This window comes from Malaclemys terrapin, chromosome 8 (genome assembly GCF_027887155.1).
Source record: "Malaclemys terrapin pileata isolate rMalTer1 chromosome 8, rMalTer1.hap1, whole genome shotgun sequence".
In the NCBI taxonomy this organism is placed as follows: Eukaryota; Metazoa; Chordata; order Testudines; family Emydidae; genus Malaclemys; species Malaclemys terrapin.
The window spans coordinates 6,910,322-6,926,955 of NC_071512.1; the positions used below are offsets into that span (position 1 = coordinate 6,910,322).

At 51.2% G+C, this 16,634-nt stretch overlaps 2 protein-coding genes across 2 annotated transcripts in view; one reads left to right on the plus strand and one right to left on the minus strand.

Moving 5' to 3' along the window:
• Positions 1–8,614: 8,614 nt before the first annotated feature.
• HMGXB3 (HMG-box containing 3) overlaps positions 8,615–16,634 on the minus strand; it is a 65,451-nt gene continuing 57,431 nt past the window's right edge. Inside the window, exon 21 of the mRNA XM_054037049.1 lies at positions 8,615–9,878. The gene's annotated coding sequence lies outside the window, so the exon portion shown is untranslated. The remainder of the gene's footprint in view (positions 9,879–16,634) is intronic.
• CSF1R (colony stimulating factor 1 receptor) overlaps positions 14,979–16,634 on the plus strand; it is a 29,950-nt gene continuing 28,294 nt past the window's right edge. The window contains exon 1 of the mRNA XM_054037054.1: positions 14,979–15,190. Within this exon, the coding sequence (XP_053893029.1) occupies positions 15,142–15,190 (49 nt within the window). The 5' untranslated portion in view covers positions 14,979–15,141. The remainder of the gene's footprint in view (positions 15,191–16,634) is intronic.

The following is a 16,634-nucleotide window of genomic DNA, read 5'->3' on the forward strand; positions in this document are numbered from 1 at the left end:
GAGACAGAGCCTTCATTTTCACCCTTCCATCTTCCCCCACATCAATTGAGGCCAATCCCAGCTTTGCCAGTTTTTGCAAAGGGGTTAAAATATTGGCACAGGCTCACACAACCGCCACACACACATGCAGGGTACCAGGGAAATGCTCTCCTTTCCCCACTTTAGGTTTAAGACAATGCTAGGAGAGTGGCTGGCTCCTGACCCTGCCCTACAGCGCTGGCGACCCTAAATACGACCCAGTGGTTTATCTGCAGTGTTTCTCTTCAGACAGCAGAAGGGCAACTGATCTGCAGCTTTCACATCACATTGCTGCAGGTGGCAACTCTGCTCCGTGGCCCATGGGACCAAGCTGCTGCAGCCCCTGGATTTCCAGGCCTGTACGGACACTTGCTTAGGTCAAGCCTATCAGAAACCTGAGCTGCATCAGACAGGTGACTGACACAAGCTACACAGCATGTCCCAGTGACGGCAGCAGCTGGGAATGTAACAGATTGGGAGGGGGGAGAACCATTAATGAAATTCTGCCCAGTGAGATCAAACTGCAGTGGAATGAGCCACCCATCCCCGTGGCATGTCTCCTGGGCTGCTCCTCCCCTCACTTTCAAGCCTCGTTATGGGCTCAGCCGCTTCCTTCCTGCTTGCAGTGATTTCAGACGTAGTGCATCTCTAGTTCCTCTAACCTTTGTTTCAACCTTCTGCATTTCTGAAGATATTCAATGGGTAGGAACCAAAGTGCAAAGCGCCAGGGCAGAACCGGCATGGGACATCTGACCGGCTGTCTCTTCGGTCATGCCCTGGGCGTCAAGTGGCAGTGCCGGAATGGAGGGGAACACCCTGCAGGGAAGGGACAGTGGATTAGGAAGCAGGTCATCTTGAGCCGTGATGGCCTGATGCAGAGTTAAATGAAAGAGAATCACATCTTTTGCTTGGAGCCACTCAGCAATGCCATTTTTAAAGGTGAAATTACATTGATGCTGGTACTCTGTGCTCAGGCAATCTTGCAGTCATGGTCACCTCCACGCCTTATAGACGGGGAACGTTGGAGAGGGGCCTGCCCGCCAAGCAGACTAGCAGCCTCAACCCATTTGTTTCAATCTATGGTACTTACCTGGCCCCCATTATGGGGGTATCTCTGCGCCTCACAGTCTTTAGTGTATTTGTCCTCACAGCACCCCTGTGGGCCAGGGTAGTGCTCGTATAGCCACTGTACAGAAGGGAACTGATGCCCAGAGAGGCTAAGTGACTTGTCTAAGGTCACACAAGGAGTCTGTGATAGAGCAGGGAAATGCACCCAGAACTCCCAAGTCAGCACCCTCCCCACTGGCCCAGTTCAATGGAATTCCCCGTTTCCCTTGGAGGAGCAAACCCTGCACTCAGACACGCCAGTATAAATCTGGAGTGCCCGAGCATAGGCATGGAGTTGTTCTAGGTTTGCTCCTGGGTTACTGTGAGAAGAGCTTGGCCAGACGTGTGATTCGTTCCCTCTAGACTTGGGGGATGAATAAAACTGAGGAGCCAAGCAGTGGAAGGGCCCATGACACAGGGGACTGGTCTGTCTCACTCCCCCGCCCCTGTTTGCTGTTTCCCCCTTTACAGACTGCACTACCAATTCCAACGCATTAGTGAGTTTGCCCATTGATTTCTCTCTCTCTCAGCCCCTCCCTCGCCCCCGCACGGTACAATATGGATAATCTGTTGGGATTGCACCTTTTTATAGCACGTTATTAGGCCTGTGTGGAATCTCTGAACAGAAACAGCGCCTGTATTTGCATTTTTCCTATTAACCTCTCCTAAGCCATCATGGGGGCAAGACACGGAACTGCGTTCAAACTAAGGTACCAAAGTGTTAACGTTATCCTAGGTTTACAAATGTATTTGTAGAGCTCTTATTAAGCCACATTTATACCGGTGAGATATTATTTTTTATGCTGTAAACTTTATATACATGTTTTTAAGGAAAGATTTTAAAATTAAAGGTGTTTCTTCTTTTTCAACCGGTTTCTTGCTGGTTCCTGATTCGTTTGCCTTTTGGGGAGGTTTTGGCTGTTTTTCTTTCCATAATCTCCTGTCTGGTTGCGTTTGTGTTTTGGTGGGAATGAAGATTAACTGAGGGGAGGCTAAGGGAGAGGAATGTTAATATGCTCTGTAGCGCTACCCAGGCTTAGGCAAAGCTAAACCACGGTAGCAGGGCGAGATGGCCTATATAGCCAGCCACTGTGGAGGTGGATCGCCCTGCTCAAGCCCTTCGATGATTGAGCACACGGGGGTCAGTGCCCTGAGTGGAGGCAGGTGAGTGGATGGACGCCATTCGGTAGCGTTTCGGGGAGAGGTGCAAATAGCTGGGCTCTAACAATTCCCAGGGAGGGCCCATGATCCCCTCTTGCAGACTCCACCCCCTCCTCCCCTCCTGCAAAAGGCCTGTATCACAGATTGCTTCCCACTGGTGGAGGCAGCCTGGATGCCACTTCCCCAGCACAGTACAGCGATGCCGGAGAGGGTGGGGTGGGCCTCTCTCCCCACCCCATCCACGGCTGGGCACGTTGTCTCTACAGCACGCCCAATCCTGGTCGGCCTGTGAGCAAGGCACCCAGCACGGGCCTAGGGATGAGCCAACAGCTGGTGTATGAATGCACCCAAACCTGCTGCGTCGCTGGCTGCGGAGCCAAACCCAAACTCTGGGCGTTCGGGCCCAGCCATCATCAGACTGGGCCTGGAGCCGTGCTGGTCTCTCAGGTCCTGTAGGACAGTCACAGCTTATCTCTCCGAGTCACAATAGGAACACAGGAACTGGCAAGGTCCATCTAGCCCAGGTGCTTCGCGGGTAAGAACCCAACAGTAGCAGATGTGGGGTAACCTGTCCTTGCCCTTATTGGCTCATCCTAATCTCAAGCACCTGGAGCTTGGCTTAAACCCTGACGCATGAGGTGCAAAGCTGAGAGAGGCCAGGCACAGCGCACGCTCTGGGAGTGCGGGATTGAGAGAGGGGAGGGCGATACCTGGGGCAGAGTACCTAGCCTGGGTGCCTGAGTGAGAAGTCACACGTGGTTTGGTTGGGTAGATAGCTCTCCCACCCCCTGGTTCTCCTCCCACCGGGGTTCACCCACCCTCCTCTCCTTCCCCACCGCAATGTGCAGAAATTAGGTAGTGTCCCTTTAAGTAGTTTGGGAGCCCTCCAGAAGAAGCAGGGTGGAGAAGGTCTCCCAAACTATTTAAAGGGACATTACTCATTTCCTATATACTAAACCCCCTCACCCCAGGCTCCCTGCCTCCTTCCTACCCCGGCTTTCCCTCTCTGCCTCTGGAGGGCTTCTACGGTCCCCTAGAACCACAGAGAACAGTAGAACCCAGGCAGACTACTTCCCAGGATAATGAACCCTGCTTGTTTAGCCTGGGCCTCAGGCATAGACTACAGCAGAAGACAGTGAAGTCGCCTGCCCTTGGCTGCTGGGATGGCCAGTCCTGTGCTCCTGTCTCTGACGGGCAGTGTCAGTGCAGTGTTGGTTGCAGAACATGAAGCTGGTGGGTTTCTGAGAAGCTCGGGATGGTTCTCCCAAGGAAAAGACAGACGGGTTTGTTCTGATTCATGTGGCAAGGCTGAGCTGTCACAGACAGGCTGGCACCTTTTGTCCCTAAACTGAGTCAGCAGGAGTTGACTCAGCAAGGGGGGAAAAAAATCCCCTTCTCCATGAAGACTGCAGCAAGGTCCTGAATGCCCTGGGGAGAGGACAGCTGGAAAACAGGGTGGGGGAATGTAGCTAGCTGTTACTGTGGGAGCCAGTTCCCATTCCCCTCCCGTTCCATTCACTCCCTGCCCCCTCTTTGGATTTCAGACCTTTCGCATGAACACAAGCACTAAAGAGAAGCTGCTCGTGTTATAGTGAACACCCTAATGCCCAGGGAAGACGCGCCAGTCATCAGGGGAGCCAGGTTAGGTGCTTGTTAGCATAATTCCCTTCTTCTGTTTCCCCCTCCATGCTGTGGCAGCAGCAATGAAGCATGGTGGGGTAGTACTGGAATTTGGCTCATGCCCCAGTCCAAATGTGAACCATGGAGTGTTGTCTTCCTTAGTCTGCAGAGGAACTGAAATAATCACTCTAATGGGCTGTTGGCTCTGAAGCCTAATGATATGATTCTCAGTATTGTTCATTACTCATTTCTGATTATTTTAGCAGAAGCTTACTCTGGTATCATGGGCATAGTAAGGAACTCCTTTCCTCCCCCCCCCGCCCCTTCTCCCATCATTCCCTGTCTACATTCTGTGCAAAATGCCTGTTAACTATTTACTCAGGATAAGGCAGATGCAAACTGTTTGCAAGTTCCTACGGATTATTTGGTCATTAATTAGACACCTGAGGTTACTAGTTTGCAAATTAATTGTCCCGCAGACCAGCAGTTTTTAATAGGTCTGCACTGTAAACGTGAGACTTCTTGTCAGTGATATAAAAATGGTGCTAATGTAGTCCAGCTGTGTGATAACACTGTCATGCTCTTCACGTAGGATGTGCTTGGGCCTGGTGCCATCCCATCAGCCAGCAGATTGAGGGACGTGATCATTCCTCTCTATTCAGCATTGGTGAGGCCTCATCTGGAGTGTTGTGGAAGCAGAGAAAGAACTGTCATGCATTGCAATCCCCTTCCTGTCAGTTCTTTCTCTGCTTCCACAGTACTGTGTCCAGTTTTGGGCCCCACACTACATGAAGGATGTGGAAAAATTGGAAAGAGTCCAGCGGAGGGCAACAAAAATGATTAGGGGGCTGTAGCACATGACTTATGAGGAGAGGCTGAGGGAACTGGGATTATTTAGTCTGCAGAAGAGAAGAATGAGGGGGGAATTTGATAGCTGCTTTCAACTACCTGAAAGGGAGTTCCAAAGAGGATGGATCTAGACTGTTCTCAGTGGTACCAGATGACAGAACAAGGAGTAATGGTCTCAAGTTGCAGTGGGGGAGGTTTAGGTTGGATATTAGGAAAAACTTTTTCACTAGGAGAGTGCTGAAGCACTGGAATGTAAAAAGAACAGGAGTACTTGTGGCACCTTAGAGACTAACAAATTTGTTACCTAGGGAGGTGGTGGAATCTCCTTCCTTAGAGGTTTTTACGGTCAGGCTTGACAAAGCCCTGGCTGGGATGATTTAGTTGGGGATTTGTCCTGCTTTGAGCAGGGGGTTGGACTCGATGACCTCCTGAGGTCCCTTCCAACCCTGATAGTCTATGATTCATGGCCATAGCCAAAGCAGGAAGGGAAACAGTGACCCACTGACAGAAGGATTGCCCATGGGCTAGCAGAGGCATTGTGGGAGTGTTATTGTGATTATCTAGAGATACCTTCTGCAGTGGTACCAGAGGACTCTGAAGGAAGCTTCCTGTACAGCCCACCCTGTGCTGGAAGAAAGGACTCCATCAGGTGGCTTCTTTGTGAGAGAGACAGTGCTTAATTTGTGCCAAGGCTGAGCCCCGGCACCTCCGGGCCTGGCGGTTCAGAGCCCCGGCACCTCCGGGCCTGGCGGTTCAGAGCCCCGGCGCCTCTGGGCCTGGCGGTTCAGAGCCCCGGCACCTCTAGACCTGGCGGTTCAGAGCCCCGGCGCCTCCGGGCCTGGCGGTTCAGAGCCCCGGCGCCTCCGGGCCTGGCGGTTCAGAGCCCCGGCGCCTCCGGGCCTGGCGGTTCAGAGCCCCGGCGCCTCCGGGCCTGGCGGTTCAGAGCCCCAGCGCCTCCGGGCCTGGCGGTTCAGAGCCCCGGCGCCTCCGGGCCTGGCGGTTCAGAGCCCCGGCGCCTCCGGGCCTGGCGGTTCAGAGCCCCGGCGCCTCCGGGCCTGGCGGTTCAGAACCCCGGCGCCTCCGGGCCTGGCGGTTCAGAGCCCCGGCGCCTCCGGGCCTGGCGGTTCAGAGCCCCGGCGCCTCCGGGCCTGGCGGTTCAGAGCCCCGGCGCCTCCGGGCCTGGCGGTTCAGAGCCCCGGCGCCTCCGGGCCTGGCGGTTCAGAGCCCCGGCGCCTCCGGGCCTGGCGGTTCAGAGCCCCGGCGCCTCCGGGCCTGGCGGTTCAGAGCCCCGGCGCCTCCGGGCCTGGCGGTTCAGAGCCCCAGCGCCTCCGGGCCTGGCGGTTCAGAGCCCCGGCACCTCTGGGCCTGGCGGTTCAGAGCCCCGGCACCTCTAGGCCTGGCGGTTCAGAGCCCCGGCACCTCCGGGCCTGGCAGTTCAGAGCCCCGGCACCTCTAGGCTTGCCATGTCAGTTATGAATGTAAAAAATTTGCTTGAGCTGTGGCACCTGGTTCATTACAAATTAGGCACTGCAGAGGGAGGAGACAATAGAAGTAGAGGCCAGTGTAAAATCCGAGATGTTTTCTAGTTCTCTCAATGGCCTGGCTGCGAGAAAGCCTCATCTGTAATGTCTCTGCCTTAACTATCACGTCTGCAAGGAAGGGCAAGTAGCAGTAACAGAGGTAACAGGCCCAGACTGATTCGCCTCTTAATCTGAGCATGAATCGGACAGAGATGGGACAACAGGAACAGCTGAACGTCGTTCACGCACAGACAGTGAAAGGATCTGACTTGGCTGTGTGTCTTTTTGGATGCAAACCGTAAAACCCCTAAATGCAAAGATATTGTTTGAGCCGCTAAACTCCCATCGGCTACTGACACGCATGACCCCTGCATGATTCCAGACCCGGGGGTCCATCCTCATGGAGACATTAACACTAAATGCTGCTCACTTGGTGGAAGACCCTCCTTGATGTCCTCTTAGAGACTTGTCCTGTCACCTCCAACGAGGAAGGGTCACAGCCTTTGAGAGTTTGCTGGAAGGGTGTCTAAGTGCAGCTCACCCAGTCAGCACAGTTACAAAACTTTCCTTGGAATGAGGTCACATTTACTTATCAGGCTGAGGATTAACATGAATTCTGCTACCCCTATGAATTAAGTTGTGGCTCGTTAGTCCTAGTTACTCATTTCTTAAGTAGATTTAGTAATGTTAGCCCAGGTCTGCTGGGTAATACAGTGCATCTAGTGTACACGGTGCAAATCCTCTTTCACTGCTCATCTCTGCTTCATCTCCTCCGAAGTGCCCGGAATGCCAGCTTTTCAAAGAACGGCATTGACACTGTTGCAGCAAAGAGTTTATCCTAAGTCTCGTGTGAGGGACCTGACTTGATCTCCCTGCTCTCTCCATTGTAAAACTATGTAGCAAGATTTCATGATTTCTTCTGACTCCAGTAAATTAGCCTTAAAGTTAGCAGGCATGCAGTTTCCTCGGTCGCAGTGCCACTAGCAACACTGCACATACTTGTCCTCCTTTAGGAGTACACTGAACGAGGAGCATCCGTCATAGAGGATAGCCTTTCTTTCTTTCTTAAACCTGTAGCCAACTTCTCAGTGGAGAGCAGTTCTCCCAGCCACGTCAGCTCTTGCGCATGTGGTTTCCAGTGAGAGAAAGCATATGTTCTCCACACACTGATGCTCTAAAGTGGTGCAGCTACACCAGTGCCATCTGCATTTCCTGGAGCATGGCCTACCTGTGCTCTTTGGTGAGAAGGAGCTGGAGGATGACAATGGCCTGGCCTCCCAATCGTGGCTTATGGAAATACCCCTCCAGCAATCTGTGTCTGAATGGATCAGGAGGACAGAGTTCATTCTGCCTCTGGGATGTGGATCAGGAAGTTTTGCCAGTACATACAACGTACCCTTTCAAATGTTCTGCTGCCCCTGGGGTCTATAGACAGCTCTGAAGCTCTGGTTTCCCCTTGTGGGAATGCAGCAGCGGTTCCTTTGGGTTCACATTTACTTTTGTGTTCTTTGTCCCTCTGGTACCTTCAGCCCCTGGATGAGTGACCCTTACGCTCGCCTTCCCAATTCATCAGTTCCGAAGAGAAGTGCAGTGACCCGCCGGTGGGGATGAGTTCAACAACTGCCTTTCTGGTGGGGGGCTTGATTTGCAGAGGTGCTGAGCCCCCATAACTCCATTTCAAATCAGTGAGAGCTGCAGGTGCTCAGCAGCTCTGGAAATCAGGCCTTGGGGCTCCCACATCCCTGGAGGGGGACCAATGTTCTCCCAGCACAGGGAGTGGACTTGGAACTTTTGTTCAATGGGATGTTTGGGGAAAGTTGTCCTCAGGAATGCCCAGCTCTGTCAGTTCTGATGGCAGCAGATGTGGCAAATGTGCCTAGAAAGAAATCCAGCCAAGTCCCAGTTCTGTTTCCTCTTTTCTCTGTGGTCCAGTACATCTGCGCTGAGCTATTGGCAGAGGGCTGCTCTGCTTACGGACACTACTACACGGAAGGAACCTCTGCACAGATGGACACGCATGGATTTTGAACACTGCTGAGGAACATGTAAGACTCTGGAGGGGGGCCCCTTTAAGAAAACCAGCTCTCACCAGCAGCTCCTTGTGGGGCCCACAACCCAGGCTAATGTTCCACAATTTACTGAGGAAAACCAAAGGGGTCTGTTTGCTTTTCCCAGATGGAATTACAGCCCCTTATGCATTGGCCAGGGGAGGCTTTAAAAGTTTAGAACAATGGTTCAGGAGCCAAATTAGCGATCAACGTTACCCAAAAGAGCCAGCGCCATGTGAATTCACTGTTTCCTTTACTATTTTTATATGTAGCTGTATTCTCATAGCAAAGTGACTGGCCAAGTGTTCTACAATTGGTTAACAACATAGTAAAAGCATCCTGATTGGTTAATAACTTAGATTGGCTAATAATTAAATGACCCGGCGTTTTAATATCATGTGTGGCAAAGACCCATTAAAGAGCCATTTGCGGCACCCGAGCCTCAGACTGAGTATCCCTGCGCTATATGTTGAATTGGTTCCCAGGAACGCTGAGCAAGGTTTGGTACCCTCAGTAAAATTGCTTTCTACGTGGAAGCCCTGGCATGTGCTGAGTTGTCACCTCACACCGTGGACTATCTATCCATAGTGTCCGAGCACATGTCCCGTGGTGACCTTGTCTCTCTTCTCTCCTTAACCGGGAAGTCTTCTATGACCATGTTATGTTTCTGAGTGCTAGCAGCGGGACTTTACTGGCGATGCTCAGGGAGCCCTCATTACATCTTTCTGCCACCCTAGGATCAGTTAGGTTGCCATGCTTTCGCCCTCTGGCTCTTTGATGCCAGGTACCTGGGTAGTAATGCCTGGCATCTGGTGAAATGGGCTCCGGCTGAACAGGCTCAACGCCAGCCTGAAATGAGGTTGGGCGATCACGCTGTGGTACTGAATACGGTGTGTTTAGGTGATGGGATGCCAGCATTGCTCCTGGAGATGGATTAGGATCAACCATCAGCAATAGCCCAGCGGTTTGCTGCAGCCATCAGCTTCCCTTGAAGCCTTCCTAAAAGTGACTCTGTCACTTACGTACTGTAAGAACTTCGGCATCTCTTTCCCCAAAGTGCCCGTGACCCATGACCAAAGTCACTAGAAGGGAAGAACCTGCGGTCTTCAGTAGCGAAAGCACAGGCCCTACTATAGAAGCTGAGTCTACACTAGCCTTTCGTCCTCCCTCCCAGATTTCATCTGGTGCTAACACGATAGGAATTTTTTCAGCGTTAAGGGCTAGGCGAGGAATAAGGCGATTAGCTGTCTGCATTCAGCAGCCTGTTGTAGTTGCTGGGACCAGCCACTGGGGGTGATATGATCATACACTAATCTAGAATATCACAGCTCAGGCATCCCAGGTCCACTGGCATTCCAGTCCCATCAACGGTGCTTTGCTTTGTTACCTGTGGATTTCACTGCTTGGTTTGCTGGCATTTTGCACATTCTGCCGTGGGCCTGTCCAGAAGGAAGAAGTAATGGATGAGCTGTTTGAGAGCTTGTTCCTGTCTCTATAATGAGTTGGGCTCTTGTTCCTTCTGGTGAGTCAGTTCCCTCTGAGTTGGCCTTTGTTCCTGGGAAAAAAAAGAAGAGGAGAGATAAACAGCCTTTAAAAATCCCCTCTGGCCTGGAAGACAGAGAGAGAGAATTAGCCCAAACGTCCCCTGCACTTTTGAGCAGCCAGTCTGCATCATGCACCTCACCTGCAAACACCCAGCTCTGGGACATGACCTTCATCCCCCTCTCTGCCCTGCTCTGCAGATTTTAGTGCCGTTTCTGCTTTCCTTAGCTAAGCCAGGAAAAACTGCTGAAAGGAAATATTTTCCTTCCAAAAGCTGCCTTCATGGACTTTCCTCACAGCTTCAGGGGCTAGCCAGTGTTAATTAAATTCTGACCCAAATCCTGATCCACAGAGAGACATTACATCTGTGCTACTACGTGGCATTTCTGTGGCACAGCTTTTCAGGGGCCCGTGTTACAAATTCTGATTATTTAGTGCCAAACCACATTTATCCCATTTCTGTTTTCCCTTCCCTTCCCCGCCCCCCGCTGTTTTTTTCCTGCCAGACAGAAGAGCGAAGGGGGCAGATAAATGGTCACCTTGGTTGTTGCGCTTGATTAAGTCAAGCCCTCACTTAGCGATGGACAAGGTCAAATCAGCCTCAGTTTGGTTTTATGCTTTGGCATTTGCATGCAGGGTATTTCCTGCTGTGTTCATTTTAACACACTTAGATGTTAGCTTTAATTTGGTTTCAGTTTTCTTTCCTGGCTTTGAACTTGATTTGGCTTGAACAGCTATTGTTATGTAAGAAGGGGACTGCTTCCAGAAATAGGTCATTAGCTAAGAGCTCGGCCAGTAAATAATAACAGTAAATAATCAATGATGCATAGATTGCACACCTATTTGAGAAAGGACTCTTTGAAGTCTCCCACTTGCAGAAACAGGTCATTTGGTGGCAACAGATTCAAAGCCTGCACTGACAAGCCCAGCTAGGTAATGATAAAAGATATTGGACACTCTGTGATGACCGGTGTCAGGGCCGGCTCCACGCACCAGTGCGGCAAGCAGGTGCTTGGGGCAGCCAACGGAAAGGGGCAGCACATCCGGGTCTTCGGCGGTAACACTGCCACCGAAGTGCCGCCGATCACGGCTTTTTTTTTTTTTTCCTGCCGCTTGGGGTGGCAAAAACACTGGAGCCGGCCCTGACTGGTGTGCAACAAACTGGTCGCGTGCCCAGTGGACAAGTTCCCACATCATAAACCAGCATTTATTGACTCCCTTCTTGGCAGCCTCAGCAGAGAGCATGAGCCACACATCACCTGTCATTCACAGGGCTGCTTCCTTCAGTTCAGGGCTGAGGCACATCAGGATCAGAAGATTCTTGGGGGGAGGGATAGCTCAGTGGTTTGAGCATTGGTCTGCTAAACCCAGGGTTGTGAGTTCAATCCTTGAGGGGGCCACTTGGGGATCTGGGGCAAAATCAGTACTTGGTCCTGCTAGTGAAGGCAGGGGGCTGGACTCGATGACCTTTCAAGGTCCCTTCCAGTTCTAGGAGATGGGATTATTATTTCCCTATGGGCAGCTTATTTCATAGGTACCTGCCAAAGAGTTTCTTGCACCTTCCTCTGAACGCTGGTCCTGGCCACTAGCAAGAGCCCAGACGTGATGGGCCAAGGATCTGATCCAGTATGGCGTCTCCACATGGGCAGTGCAGGATGGGCGAAGCGTGCACTACCACTGTCTGTGCTTCCTCTTCTCTATCAATCAACAGAGGCCTGCAGCTTTCAGGCATGTCTCCCCACGAGCACGGAAGCCCCTTAAAGAAATGTAAAGCCCTGCGCTCCAGCACCAAACTAAGAAGCACATTCTACCTCACCAGCACATGTGGAATCCCCATTGCTGCTCATGGATGGAGGAAACAATGAATCACTAATGGCTGAGCTCATGTCTAGTGCTTCTCCACCCCACCCCATCCTCTGGCCTGACCAGAGAAGCCAAGCAGCAATCATGCAGCTGGAGAGGGTGCCTGGCTGAGACATCTAACTACACCTATTTGCCAGATTCCGGCAGCTGACGGAGTTATTTGGAAGGCTCCCATGGTACAGGTCACAAAGCATCTTCCTGACCTCACTCTCCATAAACCCACTCTGAGACATGCCTTTGAAAAGGGTGTCTCATTATGGCAAGAAGGCAGACATATACTTTTGCAATGTGAGTGTCACCTCAGAGCATACAACTATTTGGAAAAACCAAAATCCTTTCTTAAGCTCCTTCCATACAGGAAAAATACGGTCAGAGCAGAAGTGGGGCTGGAGCACCGCAAAGTTTATGGTAAATTGTCTCCCCTGCTAGGTGGATCAAGATACCAAATAACTGACAGGAGTTTTGCAAGCCTGCCTTTCCCATCTCCTGGGTGGAGGGAAAAAAGCAGCGATGTTCCTTGCATGCATTTGAGGTCAGGGGCGCTGGAACAATTTTTATAGTGGGGGACGCTGTGAACCATTGAACCAAACTGTAAATCCTGTATATAATGGAAACCACTCCAAGCCAGGGGGAGCAGCAGCACCCCCCGCATCCCTAGTTCCAGCACCTGTGTTTGAGGTCTCCTGACATTTTGCAGAAGCACTGGCACAGGGATTTCTTTGATCATTTACCAGTTGCAAAGTGCTAAAGAAAAAGGCAGCTGGTGCTATCTGCAGAATGCACCATGTGCTATGTATCGGGCCACATCCTCAGAGGGTGGAAATTGCCATGGCCCCATTGACTTCACTGGAGCGACATTGATTTACACCCACTGAGTCCCTGGCCCCATAAAGCTGTTTTGCGCCAAGGTTCAGCGCAGAACTGCTGCTTTAGCACATATAGCCCTCGGCTCTTGTTTACAATGGTCTCGGCAGAGTGGGAAGTGGCCACAACTTTGCTAATGCTTGCGGATAATGCTCTTGCATGTGGTGCATTGGTGCTAGTGGGAAGGCCTAACCTAGGGTGCTTTTCCTTGCATTTAAAATGCACCTATATAAACCAAACAACAGCCTGACTCATGAAAGACACACACACACCCAGCCTCTGCTTAAACCAAAACCCATCAGAGGAAAAAACTTGCAGAGAGCAGTGAAGGGTGTTGGGAGACACACCTAGACCCCTCCTGACAAGGGTGACAAGATGAAGACATCTCCATTAGCATACAGAATGGAGAGCAGAGACAACTCCCCTAGCTTCATCTGCTTGAAAGATGGGACAGGAAGACATCTCAATTTACATACAGAATGGAGAACAGAGAACCACACTAAATTCTGGGACCAGAAAAAGCAGGGAAGCACTGCATCATGGGAATCTCTGCTCCAGATGCTAATGAACCTATGTCTGCACACACCCAGCTCAGCAATTATCAGACCAATTCTAGTAATGAATCCTTAATTGATATCCAAGTACTGAAGCAGCCTAGTTGCATTGTGAGCTCCCTGGAAGAAAACACCACCCATAGCCAAGAGTGATCAGCTCCTATTGTCTTGTCTAAAAAAAACCCTTGAGTCATCAGCTTACCTATAAACAAATCTAGTGTTCTCCCTTGAACCATTGTATTTGCTCTACAAAAATCCCTACTCACCCTCCAGTCAGGGTTCTGATGCTTAGATCCAAACTATGCATCAGTTCCACTGGAACTCCATCTTCTCCTGACTGATCGTGCTGGGGGCTCTGCCTGTCTCCAGCATTCAGAACCCTCCGCTACCACCATCACCTGGGAACCCCACTAGTTCAAACCTCATGGAGTGAGTGAGATTTCCCCCCCCCCTTCTCTCTCTCTGTTTTCCTTTCTACCTTAGATATTAACCTTTAATCATTTATGTTATGTTGGTTTAGCTCTCCTTGTGTAGTTATCACTAGTATTCAATAAATAACTTCTATGGTTAGGTTGGTTGCTTCTCTCTCTCTTGCTGAACTTTACTCTTTTGTGTTTTTAGCTCCCCCCATTCACTCTACAGCAACGCTTCTTTTACCTAAGCTAAAGATCCCTGCAGCGCCCAAAATACTGTGGGGTTTGCTCATCAGGTAGGTTACTGCCAGTACAATTGTGTTGGGGGAGTGGGGATAGGGACGTGCTGAATCTGGGCCGCATAAGGGTAACAGCTTGAAAGTGCTGCTTGACCCAGTCCATGGAGCCCAGGGGCATATAAGGGGGTGCAGCTTCAAAGTGCTGCTTCCTCCAGCCCAGTGAGTCCAGAGACACATAAGGGGTCAGCTTGACAGTGCTGATTGACCCAGTCCACTCAGACTTGTTCTGTTAATGTATGTGTGGGTGTGGGTGTGTTCATTCGGTTCTGGGGCTGCAGGAACCCAGCCCTAGGGAACCTAGGTCCTGCAGGGTAGCTCCATTGGGCGGGGACTTGCAGCAGGAAGAAGTAGAGCTCCATATGAAAACACAAGTGACACAAGCAGTACATTGATAGAATTACAGAATCCCCTTCCCCAAAAGAGTAACCCGAATAAATGAGCATACCCCAAAGTAATGGGCAAATCTGGTAACAAATACGCTCCTCCCATGCATTGGATGCCTGATGCCCCTGTGGAATAATGGCCTCAGGTACAACCTGGCTTCTATGAACTGAATCCTGAGGATTTTGCCTTTGTTCAGTCCTTATGTGGACATCACTCTCTCTGATTTCACTGGGAAGCCGCAGACGAAGGCCCTCAGGGTTTGACTCTATGCGCCAGCGCCTCCACGGCTGTACCCCAGTGTGCTCCCTGGCTTCACACAACCTGCACTTGGTGCCAAATTTGCCCTGACAAGCCCTTTGAAATGATGTGGGATTCATTTCTGCCGTGGTGAGAATGTAGTAGAATTCTCGACAGCCAGGCCCCCAGCCCAGCAGCTGTCTGTCGGGCTATGGCAGTGCGTCGGCCTGTCCCCGCCACTTACGCTAGTGCGTGTTTTGCCTCAAGAATGTTTTCTGTAACGCTCCCCTTCATGCTCCAGCTTTTTTGACCGTCACAAAACCAGGAGGAGACAGGGGTGGGAGGAGGAGGATAACCCGGGCCTACCATGAAGGATGGGTTTGGGGAAGGGCAGAGTGGTGTGCAGTGTTGTCCTCCATTGGTGACACTGTATAACTCTCTTAAAAAAAAAAAATAGGGATTTCCTAACTTGTGGTCAAAAGGAGAAGTTTATCCCAGAGAGAGACGGCAGCAGAGTACAGTTGAAGACTGCTCGGCAGTGCTTCCCAGTCCAGCCTTCTCCAGTCTACTCGGGAGGATCCATTGAGCTGAAGCACTTGTTCCTTCATCTGCATCACAGCATACCTGACCTGTGCTGAAGAGGCACCTGCAGCCCAGGGGAGATGGACCCTGCCATCCTGGTGCTTCTGGTGGCAGCTGGCATCTGGCATGGTAGGTCTGACAGCAGCAACTCCACTAAGCCAATGTGAGCCCGTGGTAGCTGGAAAGCAGTGGCACGTAGGATGTGGCTAGAGAGATATTTGCACGTTGTGGAGACTCTTTCTGCACAACCCATAGGTAATTGTGCAGAACAGGAGGGACCCCAAGCTCCCTGGTCAGCATTTGCTCCATCCTTTCTCCAGCAAACTCCCATTAAAGTCACTAGGCCAGATTTTTAAAGGTGTTTAGGACCCTAAAGACGCAGATAGACGCCGAGTGGGGTTTGCAAAAGCACTCGAGCGCCTAACGGCTTCAGGAACACCTTTAAAAACCTGGCCCTGAGAGCTCTGCCTGAGTCAGGATGGAACGGAAACTCAGCAAGGTGCTCCGGGTTTGGCCCAAAGAGCACGCAGTCCTGAGCCCAAAAGGGAGCGCAGCGCTCACAGCCCCTGCAAAGCAAGGGGGGCCGGGCTGAAGCCTAAAGCCCCTCATTCAGCAGACTGTTGCAAGGGGCAACTGCTGCAATGGTGGGAGAGTTAACAGGCGGCCCCTACAACACAGACGGAATAGGCAAGGGGTGATTTGCCTTGCAGACTCATTATGGCTCATTTATAGCACTGGGCACAAGAGAATGACTATGCGCTAAGAGCAACATGCCAACATTATCAGGGATCTACAAGACAATTTGAGGCTCCTAGGGCCAAAGGTATTTAGGTGCCTAAAGATGCAGAGTGGCACCAAGTGGAGTTTACAAATCAGGTTACGCATCTAACTCCATTGACTTTTGTTCTGTCTGTACAACGCCTTGCACGGGAGGTCCTGATCCCTGATGAGGGGTTCGAGATGCTCTGAGAAGCCAGATAATAAATAACAACAGGAGTTAGGCACCTAACGTACTTAGGCAGTTTTGTAAATGCCTCTAGGTGCTCATCTGCCTGTGTCAATTTGGTCCGTTGTGTCCCAGCTGTTAGAGCAGAGGGCTAGGAACCGATGGAGCCCCAGGACAGATCTCAGCTAAGCTGCGGGCTCGTTCTAGTAGTAGCACCTGCGCTGTTGTTTTGAACATATAAGGCACTATAGAAACGCCAAGTGTTATTGGCTGAGCATGGACAAGCTTTGGTGGGGGGGGTTTCTCTTGGAAAGGCTGTGTAAAAAGCAGGATCCTCTGTGAAAATCAGGTGCTACATCTGAGGGGCGCTTAGTCGCAACTCAGTCCCGCTCCGCTCAAGAACATGAGCGATTCATTGCTATGAGGCTGTGGGAGAACCAGCGGACTAGCCTGCTCTGGTTCCTTCAGATGCACTGTAACCTACCCCGGGGCTAGGGTATTGCTATGCTGTGTTAGATTGTGTGTGAGGGTTGCAGCCCTTTGGTGATGCTGCTGGTGCATATAGATTAGATGTTCTCGTGCCTTATGACCCAGTGTTTCCACCTCCAGCTGTCTAGGGCCACGTTT